This window comes from Aquarana catesbeiana, linkage group LG06 (assembly GCF_042186555.1).
Source record: "Aquarana catesbeiana isolate 2022-GZ linkage group LG06, ASM4218655v1, whole genome shotgun sequence".
Taxonomy (NCBI): Eukaryota; Metazoa; Chordata; class Amphibia; order Anura; family Ranidae; genus Aquarana; species Aquarana catesbeiana.
This window is the reverse complement of record NC_133329.1, coordinates 243,031,351-243,045,123: the sequence shown is the minus strand read 5'-3', so window position 1 is coordinate 243,045,123 and position 13,773 is coordinate 243,031,351. Positions and strand designations below refer to the sequence as shown.

The following is a 13,773-nucleotide window of genomic DNA, read 5'->3' as shown; positions in this document are numbered from 1 at the left end:
TGAGGTAGTAATAACACATAACTCATAAAGGGATATTGAAATGTTTTGCATGCTTTCTTTGTAACAAATGGTATCCTCCCTTATAAATAGTAAAGGAAAGCATCAAAACATTTTGAGAAGTAAAAGGAAGGTTTGAGTTGCTGGATCTCTTAAAATGTATGTAAACCCTTACCTTGTAAAACAACCCATTCAGTTTTGGAGAAACTCTTTTACGCTGCCCAAATCGTTAAAAGGATCAAACAGCTGCTGCAAGCACCCCAATGTGTTCCCACACCAATGCACAAAATTGACAAAAAAATGATGCTGCTCTGCTAAATAAACAAAGTAAATAACCTCCAGAGGTGCTAGCACACAATGACAAGCACCCCCCCCCCCCCAAAAAAAAAAAAAAAACCCTCAAAGAGAGTGAAAGAACAATAGTTGATCAATCCCCGTATATCCAAATAAAAATGCAAGTTTGATATAAAAGTGAAAACATCAAAGATGAGAATCTCTATACAGGGAATAGATCCAAAAACACAGAGCAAAATAAATGTAAAAAATCAATAGGTGGCAATAATCGGCAATAATCGATGGACAACACAAAGAAGTTATTAAAATTATTCTTAATGTGACTGCAAAGTTATTGAAAACCAAATCAGAAGTGCATAAATCATATTAAAATCGGGTGTAAATTCAATCCCAATTACTTATGAATTTACAGTGAACTTTTAATAATTTATGCACTTCTGATTTGTTTTTTTTCTCTGTATTTTTGGGTCCATTCCCTGTATAGAGCGTCTCTTGATTTTTGTCACTTTCATATCAAACTTATATTTTTTTAATTGGGCTACACGGGGATTGATCAACTACACTCTTGAGGGTTTTTCTTGGGGGGGGGGGGGGGTTTGCTTGCAATTTTGTGTTAGCACCTCTGGAGCACAGCATCATTTTTTGTTCTTTTTAACCCATTCAGTTTACAATAGCAATGAAAGGCAAATGTGTGTGTGTGTGTGTGTGTATGTATAACCCATAAACAACAAAATCAGAGGAGCAATTGTAAAAATTCTCCGTGGTAAAGGTTTTCCCTTAACTTTTTTGCCATGCTGGACAAATTTACATGTTTTGCAGAATGCCCTATGGCACTGATATATGCCAACTAGGGGTATCAGAATCGGTATATTAGGTATAGCATCTGGGGGTTTAAGTTTAATAGGGGCGATCTTATTTTTCAGATGGGAGCCCTACAGTTGGTGACTCTGGGAAAGTCTGGAAGGATGGCTTTTAAATGGGGGTCCTGTTGTAGTATATTCCCATGATTAGCAAGAATTATTTCCAATTTCTTGTGCTGAAAATGGAAAGTAGTAGTAAATCTGGTGGAATGGTCACCAGGTTCACAAACTTTTTATAGGGGGTTTTTGTTTGAGATAGAATTCAAAAGCTTGCTCCACTCACGGTTCAGTATATCCTTTATCTAGGAATTTTCTTTTCAGGGCCATGCTCTGTTCCACATAGTCTGTGTCCCACATACAGTTCTGATGTAAATGGCAGAACTGTCCTTTGGGGATGTTTTGAATCCATTTTGGATAATGGCAACTCTTGTTGTTAATGTAAAAAAAAGAGTTGCCGCAGTTGGCTTAGTGTAGTTTTTTGCACAGATATTGCCCTAATGGTGACCCAATTCCAGGTCCAGAAAGGCCAAGGTATTACAATCTTGAACATATGTAAAAGATAAGCCAAAGGGGTTATCATTACAATGATTGAGAAATTGGCTAATGAGGTCGGCAGATCCATCCCAAACGATGATAATATCATGAATTTATCTTCCAAAGTAGACAATGTTAGCAGAAAAAGGATTCTGTGTCAGGAAATGTCTCCTCCGCTGGTAATATCCATCATTTGGCGTGCAGTACTGAGGTCCACCAGCAGGTGTGTCCTGGCAGTGATCCATCCTCTCTTGTCCTGTTTATCTCCCTTCCCAGCTACTGATTCCCTGTTTATGACCCCTGCCTGGCTTGACTACGATTCTGGTACTTCCTTTTGCTACATATGCTGGTTGGTTTAATATCACTGTTTGTTTGGTTGTTCACTCTGTATTGGTGGTGTGTTCACATATGCATTTTCCTTAATAAACTTACTTTCACCTATTTATGTCTGGTTCACTCTGTCGCAGTCACACAGTTCTGGTCACATCTGGTTTATGACAGAATACCAGGGCCATCCCTGACCGGAAGTGGCTGCACAGGGGAACCATTTTTGACTCAGTTTGGTTGCAAACATGAATGCCAATGAGGTTATTTATTTTTCTCTGCTGGCATCTGAAAGTGGTGATTATTGCCACCAGGCTTTGAAAGGATGGTCTAGTGACCAGTTGTTTGCAACTATACCTTTGGCTCACTCACTGGTTATATATTGTTTGGGGGGGGGTGCAGCCTTTGATCAAGATATGTACTGAGCTGGCCCTGCCCTGTATTCCAGAGGGCCGTGATGATTTCACTCCTCCTTTTGATATGAATCAGGTTGTATCCCTAGTATGGCTTTTTGAAGATGATCCAGCCGATTTTTGTGAGCACTACTCAGCCTGTTCCCCAAAGGTGATTGCTGAGTGCATTGTGTCTGCTCAGTCTTTTGTTAGACAGGGAGTTTTAAAAGCACAGTTTGTACAACCTATACTTTCAGCATGATCTGACATGGTGCAAGCAGCTCCAGCCAAACAAACCACCTCTGCCACCAAACACCAGCCTACCCAAATGTATGTTTCCCCATCACCCATGTCAACCTCAGTTGCAGCTCAGTATACGCTGCTCCTAACCAAATACTCATATCCGGTCTCTGCTCCCTGTACCTACCCTGCATTCAATCCACCTGCTGCTTCTCAGCTGCCTATAGACCCACAGGAACTTCCCCCAGCTACTGTTACCTCTTCTCTACCATATTCCAATCCTCCTCTCCAGTCTGCTGCACCCTTCACCTACAGAGCTTCAGTGGCTAAGCCAAAGAAAAAACTAAAGTTTTTTTCCAACCAAGACGATCCTGCCAGTAACCCAACCGTTCGATGTCCTGGTACCCGCCTTCCAGCCTGAGGGGCCAGTGTTCCAGCCTGAGGGGCCAGTGTTCCAGCCGGAGGGGCCAGTGCCTACTTTCCAGCTTGATGAGCCTGCTCTCCAGCCTGATGAGCCGCTTTCCAGCCTGATGTGCCACTGTCTGCTGCCCAGCCTGATGACCCAGCTCTTGCTGCCCAGCCTGATGATCCGGCGCTTGCTGCCCAGCCTGATGATCCGGCGCTTGCTGCCCAGCCTGATGATCCGGCACTTGCTGCCCAGCCTGATGACCCGGAACTTGCTGCCCAGCCTGTGCCCATGCCCGCTGCCCAGCTTGAAGTGCCCATGCCTGCTGCCCAGTCTGATGTGCCTGCTGCCCAGCTGGAAGTGCCCGTGCCTGCTGCCCAGCTGGAGGTGCCCGTGCCTGCTGCCCAGCTTGAAGTGCCTGTACCTGCTGCTCCGCTCGATGTGCCTGTTGCCCAGCTTGATGTGCATGTTCCTGCTGTCCCGCTTGATGTGCCTGCTGCCCAGCTTGAAGTGCCCATGCCTGCTGTCTAGCTTGAAGTGCCCGTGCCTGCTGCCCAGCTTGAAGTGCCTGTTCCTGCTTGATGGGCCTGCTACCCCACTTGATGCGCCTGCTGCCCAGCTTGAAGTGCCCGTGCCTGCTGCCCAGCTTGAAGTGCCCGCGCCTGCTGCCCAGCTTGATGTGCCTGCTGCCCAGCTTGAAGTGCCCGTGCCTGCTGCCCAGCTTGAAGTGCCCGTGCCTGCTGCCCAGCCTGATGTGCCTGCTGCCCAGCTTGAAGTGCCCGTGCCTGCTGCCCAGCTTGAAGTGCCTGTTCCTGCTGCCCAGCTTGATGGGCCTGCTGCCCAGCTTGAAGTGCCAGCGCCTGCTGCCCAGCTTGAAGTGCCAGCGCCTGCTGCCCAGCTTGAAGTGCCCATGCCTGCTGCCCAGCCTGATGTACCTGCTGCCCAGCTTTAAGTGCCCATGCCTGCTGCCCAGCTTGAAGTGGCCGTGCCTGCTGCCCAGCCTGATGTGCCCGTGCCTGCTGCCCAGCCTGATGTGCCCGCGCCTGCTGCCCAGCTTGGAGTGCCTGCTGCCCAGCTTGGAGTGCCCGTGCCTGCTGCCCAGCTTGAAGTGTTCCTGTCCGCTGCCCAGCTTGGAGTGTTCCTGTCCGTTGCCCAGCCTGGAGTGTTCCTGTCTGCTGCCCAGCCTGGAGTGATCCTGCCCGCTGCCCAGCCTGGTGTGTTCCTGTCCGCTACCCAGCCTGATGTGCCACTGCTTGCTGCCCAGCTTGAGGTGCCCGCTGCCTGGCTGGACACCATGGACTTTCCCCAGCAACGGCTAGTTGGAGCGTCCGGAGGTTGCTCCTTCGAGGGGGGGTACTGTAAGGAAAGGTCTCCTCCGCTGGTAATATCGATCATTTGGTGTGCAGTACTGAGGTCCACCAGCAGGTGTCTCCTGGCATTTCGGAGCTGTCAGAAGAGCTCTTTCCTGCAAGTATTCTGTCACCTTTGGGCCGCAGTACTGGTGTCCACCTGCGGAGGAATCCTGGCAGTATGGAGCAGGTATTCCCCTCTGCAGACAGGTGTCACCTGACTTTAATTAGCAGAGCTGCAGTATAAATACCCGGCAATTGCACACTTATGTTGCCCTGGTATTGTCCTTGAGCCCTGATCTGCATCCTGTTACTCTGATTCCTGAACCCTGAATCTGAAGCCTGATTCCTGGAACCTGTTGATCCTGTTTCCTGTCTGTTACCTGAACCCTGGACCCTGAGTCTTGTACCTGACCCGTCCCTCCTGTGATCCATCCATCCTCTCTTGTCCTGTTTATCTCCCTTCCCAGCTACTGATTCCCTGTTTATGACCCCTGCCTGGCTTGACTACGATTCTGGTACTTCCTTTTGCTACATATGCTGGTTGGTTTAATATCACTGTTTGTTTGGTTGTTCACTCTGTATTGGTGGTGTGTTCACATATGCATTTTCCTTAATAAACTTACTTTCACCTGTTTATGTCTGGTTCACTCTGTCGCAGTCACACAGTTCTGGTCACATCTGCTTTATGACATTCTGTCTCCAAATATGATTGGTTTCACAAAACCCCCTGCTGCTGTAGATAAAAATCATTAAACAAAATCTAGCTGCTTCCAGGATAAAAGCAGGCTGTCTGGGATTGATTAATGGGTCTTGGGCAAGAAAGGATTTTAAGGCTTACAAACCAAAATGCTGAGAGATCGAGGTATATAAAGAATGACATCCAGGGAGAGCCATATATACTGTAGGTGGACTCCCACCTGTATGGGGACAAGAAATCTAACAAGTGTGTACCAACCCTGATGTAGGATTGTAGTTGATGGACCAATGGCTGAAGATACTGATCTATATATTGACTAAAGCCTGTGGTCATGCTGTCCATCACAGCCACTATGGGTCTACCTGGGGGAGTCTGCTGATTTTTATGGATCTTTGGGAGGTGATAAAAATAGGGAATCTGGTAGAATTCCAGCCACCTGCGCACCAAGCCTCGCTTTGGATCCATTCACCGTACGGCCATTTCTCCATCACAGCGGTAACCAGCGGGGAGTATGGTGCTATGCAGCGTCATAATCGGAGAAATCTGACATTCTACCGAAGATCCCTCAGGATCTTCTAGTTAAAGATGTGCCTTTTAACCATTCTACACATGTGAGTTGCCATTTGTATGGTACCAATAAATTGCTTTTTACTTCTACACTTAGAGGCACCTACCCCTTTGTTTCATTTGATGGGTGTGCTCTCATGCCTAGTGTGGTCAGTTTGAAAAAGAAAAGCTTGGAGACTGGCAGGATAACCAGGTATTTCAAAGAAAAGAAGCTATACAAAGAGAACAGAATACTTTGTACTGCAAGTACATGGTACAGTAGGCACATAACAAGGATATGAAATGTTTGGGTAACATATTCTTTAACCACTTGGTGCCCGTGCTATAGCCGGAAGATGCTACTGCACAGGCTTAAAATCCCTGGAGGGCGTAAGTGGACGTCTTCTCGTTCTCTCCTTGGGACTCGGCTGATCATAGATCGGGTAAAGGGCCAATAACATTGGACCTTTATCATGTGATCAGCTGTCAGCTAGTGACAGCTGATCACGGAAGTAAACAGAAGCCGGTTATCAGCTTTTTTTTTTCCCGTTAACCGGCTTCTGTTAGAGGGGCATCGGCCCCCGTAGTGCCCTCCAGTGCTGCTAATCAGTGCCCACCAGTACCAACTATCAGTGCTGCCAATCATGGCCCATCAGTGTCACATATCAGTGCTGCCTATCAGTGTCCACCAGTGCCACCTATCAGGGCCCATAAGTGCTGCCTCTCTGTGGCACCTATCAGTGCCCATCAGTGCAGCCTATCAGCACCCATCAGTGCCACCTCATCATTGCACATCAATAAAGGAAAAAAATTACCTGTTTGCAAAATTTTCTAACAAAATATGAAAAACATTTTGTTCTTTTCAAAATTTTCATTTTTTTTTTTTTGTGTTGCATGACCGCGCAAATGTCATTCAAAGTGTGACAGCGCTGAAAGCCGAAAATTGGCCTGGGCAGGAAGGGGGTATTAGTGCTCAGTAAGTAAGTGGTTAAAGCAATAGGCGTTTTTAGCCAGTGAAAAGAAAATAATTAATCTCAGGCAGCCAAAAGTTGGCTCTTTGTTCAAGAAGGGACTAAGAGCACAAGGAAGAAAACAAAAAAACTGAACATGTAAAGTTCTGATTTGATTTTATTCAGACTCTTGTATCATAAAAAAAACAAAAAAAAAACATTAATTTCAGGGGTTTAAAGGGTTCCCCTTCATTAGCACTTAAAATTGGTGAACGAAGCATGCAACCGTACTTATAACATCCTGACGGGCGATTAGTATGATCATTTCAGAAACTGTTTAAGTCTTAAACTTAAGTGATTGTAAAGGTAATTAAAAAAATTTAAATAAACTAGAAAATGCATTTCCTGGGGAAAATGTGTGGGAATGCTGAATAGCTGAATTGCTAAAATGGCCCCCATCAAAACTGCCTCATCATACTGCCATCAAAACTGCTCCATCAAAACTGCCCCATAATATTGCCACCATCAAAACTGCCCCATCAGAATTGCCCCATCAGAATTGCCCCATCAAAACTGCCCCATCATATTGCCACCATCAAAACTGCCCCATCAAAACTGCCCTATCATATTGCCACCATCAAAACTGCCCCATCAGAATTGCCCCATCAAAACTGCCCCATCATATTGCCACCATCAAAACTGCCCCATCATATTGCCATCAAAACTGCCCCATCAGAATTGCCCCATCAAAATTGTCCCCATCAAAACTGCTCCCATCATATTGCCATCAAAACTGCCCCATCAGAATTGCCCCATCAAAATTGTCCCCATCAAAACTGCCCCATCAAAACTGCCCCATCATATTGCCACCATCAAAACTGCCCCATCAGAATTGTCCCATCAAAACTGCCCCATCAGAATTGCCCTATCAAAACTGCCCCATCATATAGCCGCCATCAAAACTGCCCCATCAGAATTGTCCCATCAAAACTGCCCCATCATATTGCCATCATCAAAACTGCCCCATCAGATTTGCCCCATCAAAACTGCCCCATCATATTCCTCTATTATACATCAGTACATGGTATGTCTGTCCCTTCCCCTGGGCTCTGTAATCAGAGCTGAGATGCTCCAGCCACCTCCCCCCTGTGTATAACAGAAGCTTTGGTAACCATGGCAACAAAAGCAACACAGTACACTCTGTTTAATGGCTAAAATGTCCTAAAATGACCACTAAACAAACAGCTTTTTCACAAAAACTGTAAAAGATATCAAACCGAAAAGATATAGCCAGATAGCTGAATATTTTGTGAACATTTTAAAGTTTGTTTGGCATCTGTAGGTGAAAGTATGAAGGAGCTGAAACTTTTGGGAGCGGAAGAAGATTTTAAGGATCTGAAGCATGCTCCCATTGACTTCAATGTTAAAAAAAAGTGTTAAAAAGCTTAATATTTTAAAAAGTATAAGTAGTAGAAAAAAAGTTGAAAAAGTCCCATCATCAGCTGAAAGAGACGAACATTTTAATAGTTGAATGGTTTTAATAGCTGAAAGTATGCAGAAGTTACGTAGAGCCAAAAAACTTATGGAATAATAAAGAAATAAAAATAAACTAGAAAATGCAATTCCTGGGGAAAATGCGTGGGAATGCTGAATAGCTGTATTGCTAAAACGGCCCCCAGCAAAACTGCCCCCATCATATTGCCATCAAAACTGCCCCATCAGAATTGCCCCATAAAAATTGTCCCCATCAAAACTGCCCCATCATATTGCCACCATCAAAACTGCCCCATCAAAACTGCCCCATCATATTGCCACCATCAAAATTGCCCCATCAGAATTGCCACCATCAGAATTGCCCCATCAAAACTGCCCCATCATATTGCCACCATCAGAATTGCCCCATCAAAACTGCCCCATCAGAATTGCCCTATCAAAACTTCCCCATCATATTGCCGCCATCAAAACTGCCCCATCAGAAATGTCCCATCATATTGCCACCATCAAAACTGCCCCATCAAAACTGCCCCATCATATTCCTCTATTATAAATTAGTACATGGTGTGTCTGTCCCCTCCCCCGGGCTCTGTAATCAGAGCTGAGATGCTCCAGCCACCTCCCCCCTGTGTATAACAGAAGCTTTGGTAACCATGGCAACAAAAGCAACACAGTACACTCTGATTAATGGCTAAAATTTCCTGAAATGACCTCTAAACAAAAAGCTTTTTCACAAAAACTGTAAAAGATATCAAAAGATATAGCTAGATAGCTGAATATTTTGTGAACATTTTAAAGTTTGTTTGGCGTCTGTAGGTGAAAGTATGAAAGAGCTGAAACTTTTGGGAGCGGAAGAAGATTTTAAGGATCTGAAGCATGCTCCCATTGACTTCAATGTTAAAAAAAAGTGATAAAAAGCTTAATATTTTAAAAAGTATAAATGGTAGAAAAAAAGTTGAAAAAGTCCCATCATCAGCTGAAAGAGACAAACATTTTAATAGTTGAATGGTTTTAATAGCTAAAAGTATGCAGAAGTTACGCAGAGCCAAAAAACGTACGGAATAATAAAGAAATAAAGATAAATAAAATCGAATAACAATAGTGGGACTGCTAAAGCAGTCCCACTAATAATAAACCTCTCTATACTTATTTACTCTGTGAAATTGAATTCACAGAGCGGGTGCAAATCTCCTCTTCTCAGGAGAGCTCCCGAGCCACGCTGCTGCATCCATTGATGCAGAAAGCGGGACTCGGCCCCACCCTCCCCTCCCCCATCACTGGCTTTGATGGACCGCAGTGGAAGCCAAAGGCTCCCGGTGCCCCAGCAAAGCCAGTGAGACCTGGAAGGGAGAGGAGAGAAGAGCTGCATATGTTCACAGTGCTGGATCGAATGAGGGCTCAGGTAAGTAATAACGGGGGGGGGGGGGGGGTGAGGGGGGATGTTGATGCCTACACATTTTTTTGCCTTAGTCCAAGGAATGCATTAAGGTTAAAAATGTTTAGGCTTTAGAACCACTTTAAGGGAAATAACCCAACTGGTCTAAGAAGAACAATTTTGCTTGACCTGTCTTTGGCATCAGCCTATCTAATATACTGTACATTGTTATGTCTTCCTTTTCACCAACAATTCTAAAATTCCTCGAAGTTTGAACTTGACAACATGTCTTTTCTAACCTAGTTATGTGACTAGATCAGCAATTGTCAAGTTGAAATATTAATGGCCCATGCACAGAATTTCTTCTGTCTTACAGTCTGATGAAACTTAGCCCTACAAATAGATTTTTATTGATTGATATTTCAGTAAAGATATCTTGCATGTCCTTTGAAAGAATTACTCTATTAGAAAACAAACCTCTTTAAATATTTTTGTTAATTTGGGTTACAGTACCTTGCATTGTATTTAAGAACCTAATTTGTAATTTTCTCTTTAGAACCTGTAACTAAAGAAATATTGGTTGCACCTTATATATTTAATGGATTTGATTGTTATGATTTATAGTCCGTGATGGGATCATCTTACTATTGATAGTATTAAATTTCCTAATTGTAATCCAAATTCAGAAAAATGCAGTGCAAGGAGATTTTACTTCATTTTCTTTTCTCAGTAGATTGCAGATTATCATGTGTCACCGTCATGTCCTGCAGAGTTATTTTCATATAGAAAGCTGTAGATGAAGATAATGTGAACACGATAATGGATTTTAGGCAGTTTTAGGCTCATAAATATAAATTGGAACTAAAGCACAAACCCCTTTTTCTAACAGCTCATCGTTTAATTTTTCAGTACAACCATTACATTGAGTATACGAAGACCCTTCCACTGAACCCTTCCCCTGAGATTTTTGGGATGAATGCTAATGCTGATATTACCAAGGATCAATCAGAAACACAGCAGCTATTTGACAACATCCTTTTAACCCAGGTACGATGCTAAAAATGGTACATCCGAAAATAGAATAGGTTTCACTTAAAAGGCACGTGCAAACTTTTTTGTTCAATATTTTATGTGTATAGCATTAACAGATTCTGCATCACCTTATAGTGTACAGGAAACAATTCCATTAGTCACTGCTCCAAAATGGCCCTACAATCCTATGTCTCTACCACAGTCATGCACAAAAACCCACTGGACATACCCTTTGAGTTTTTGTGAGAAAATGAACATCTGCAGGAGAACCCACATAGACACAGGATGGACCCACAAACTCCTTGCAGATAGCGCACCTTCTAGGGACTGAAAAAAGAGCTCTGATTTGAATTTTTAGACTGCAGTGTCGACCAATATGTCACCCTACTGTCTACCATAGATTGTTAATAAAAAATAATTTTCCTGCTTTGCTGAAATGTTACAGTCGTAATAATCTATGTCAGTCCTGAAGTTTAAAAAAAAAAAAACACATAGGTAGAGATTTGCTAAAACTGGAGCACTAAAATGTACTAAATATGGTGCAGCTATGTATGGTAGCCAACCAGCTTGTTTAATTAAAGTGTTACTAAACTCAGGAGCCTGCATTCACTATATCTGGTCTCCCACAGTACACAGAACATGGAAATGTAATAGTTTTATAAACTGCTAAATACCTTTTCTCGTCAGTATATAGCAGTCTTGTGACTTCTATCAGTTCCTAGTAAAGCTAGGACCCCTGACCCTTGACCCTCTGTCTGGACAGTGTTGAATGGCCCTGTGGTGAACACATGCACTTTCCCAAGGAAAAAAACTCTTTAGCAATACACATCAAATTGAGCATGTACAGCCTGACTCCAAAGGCTCTGTCTTATCCGGACATGTTCTTGAGTCAGTGGAAGGAGGGGAGGATCTGTGCATACAGGATCAAGCAGCCTTTTTACACAATGCAGAAGATTACCCCTTAGGTTCCACAGTGAATATAACAAGCATGCTTTACTGCATATACAGACTGATTTAACTGTTGTGGGTTCACTAACACTTTAAGATTTGAAAATAAAATCTGGAAATTGAGCTGCACCAGATTTTGCATTCGACAGTTTTAGTAAATTTCCCCTATATTATGCAAATGCTGTGTTCTGAAATAAGTACTTCTGTATATATGTATGTACTGTATGAACAAGGAAAGAGAGGTAAGAGGTAGTGCTGTAGATACGCAAGTATGCTGTTGCACTCTTGCATCCCTTAATGAATGAATTAGTGTCCTGTGGTTCCCCAAATGCTGCCTTCTGGGTAGCAAAAACTTTTTAAAACTTTTATTTACAAACTAAAATTTGAATTCCAGGTTTCCTGTCACTTTAAATAATTTAGGCCAAGCTGGACCAAACACATTATTGCCCTGTATCACATTGTAGTAGCATCAGCTACACACAGTAAGCTGTGCTGTGTTTCACAGCAGTATGGGTGACTTCCCGTCTGCTGTTAGCAAAAAATTTAGCTGGTCTGAATGTTTTTCGGTCATTCAGAAGAGGCCTTATATTTTTATCAATGAACACAAGGCTTCCTTTGATTGGCTGAGGTAGAGAGGTGGACAATTAACATCACAATCTCTACCTCAGCAAATCAGGGAAAGCCTTATATTTACTAATGAACACACCAGGCTTCTGAATAGCTTAAAATCATCCATACCAGTTCGATTTTTTGCAGACAGTAGATGACTGAGAAGCATTCAGGCCGACTCCAGTTTGTTCCAGCGCTGCTTACTGCATGTAGCATTTACTAATTGAAATAATTTGGGCCAGCTTGACCCATATGGAATATGTTCAGCTGTAAAGGCATACATAGAGATGGAATCAATGAAAGCATCAGGGATCTAGAGACTGATCCAAACAAATCTACTGTCCAAATTGTAATTTTCCTGCCCCCACTAACTCTTAGGGGGCAACAGTAGCATTTGTGTCTCTGTTGTGGAAGTGCCTCCTAAAGCAATGTCTACTTGAGTATTTCTGCTGACCATGAAAGATGAGTGATCTACTTAAATATACCTGTCATAAGACAAAGATGTAAGCCACCATTTCTATCTGGCTGTGTCTGGCTTCAATATTTCTAAATCCTGGACTCAAATCAGGCAAATAAAAGTTAGATAAAAGTCCAAATCCGTTATCTCTGTGCTTGTCCCAGGCATTGAAGGCATACACATCAGCACAACAACTAGGCAGATAGTATTTTCAAAAGGAGTGATCAGCAGTGGAAGCCTTCATATTTCTTTCATGACAGGTTTCCTTCACATTCCACCCCACTTAATCTAATTTAGGTGATAAAGATGTATCCAGATAAAAATATTACAGGGGAATAAAGGGTACATTTTTAGACGAATCAGTAAACAGAAACACTCCATTTGCGGCTGTAGAATTTTGTACCTTTAAAAATGCAGACATGAAGCAAATCAGACCTTAGGAATCTTGTATAAAAATGGAAAAAGCCATTAAGTACAGTACCTGTTTATGGAATTTTTGTATAATAAAACTAAACTCTGTGGGACAAAAGTATTTTTCCTTACAGTGGTTATCCATCCTTACTGCAAGGTTTAACTGTTTTCTATACCTAGGGGATGATCAGTAAGCTGATATACTTACCTTGTGTTAACATGCATTATGCCGTATGATAATGTACATTGCCTTAGTTCAGCCTATTCTTTTGAATGCAGTGCCTAACACACAGAAATGCACTAAAAAGGTGCACATATTATTTCTGGGAGAGCATTGCAATGCACGTTAGTGTATTATATTGCTTGCTTTGTGTTGCACTGCATTGTACATCTGTTGACAAAGTGCCCTTGGGGGTGCCATTTAATATGAATGGCACTGCATCATGCTAAAGCATGTAACATGAAATATATGGCCATTTCATGTATCCTAGAGTGAAACAAATAAAACATAATCTGTTTTGAAAGTAACCTTTAACTTTGTTTTTTGTTTTTTTTTTCTTCCAGACTGATAGCAGTGTAAGTAAATATGTTACTTTAATACATGTGTATGTTCTTCTGGGGTTCTTCTTTCTTCTTGTAGTAAATGTGTTAATTAACAGTGGGGTGTCTTAAGACTATGGGAGATGGGTCTTTTAGATTTAAATAATAAAAATAAAAAGGATCGGTTAGTCTGATATTTTTATAAATAGTACCTCTTGTCCAGGAAAAAGCATGAACGTGGTTGCTGTTTAAAGACCTTCTTTGTACATTATGGGGTTGATTCACTAAAGGCAAATCCACTTTGCACTACAAGTG

The 13,773-nt window shown here is 42.6% G+C and overlaps 1 protein-coding gene across 2 annotated transcripts in view; it reads left to right on the top strand.

Moving 5' to 3' along the window:
• The window catches only part of DNAH7 (dynein axonemal heavy chain 7), a 607,644-nt gene that overhangs the window by 518,809 nt on the left and 75,062 nt on the right, over window positions 1-13,773 (top strand). The window contains exons 59-60 of one of the 2 annotated variants that reach the window (XM_073633105.1): window positions 10,371-10,508; window positions 13,483-13,494. In XM_073633105.1, coding sequence (XP_073489206.1) covers window positions 10,371-10,508; window positions 13,483-13,494 — 150 coding nt within the window. The remainder of the gene's footprint in view (window positions 1-10,370; window positions 10,509-13,482; window positions 13,495-13,773) is intronic. The other variant, XM_073633106.1, reaches the window with a different exon arrangement.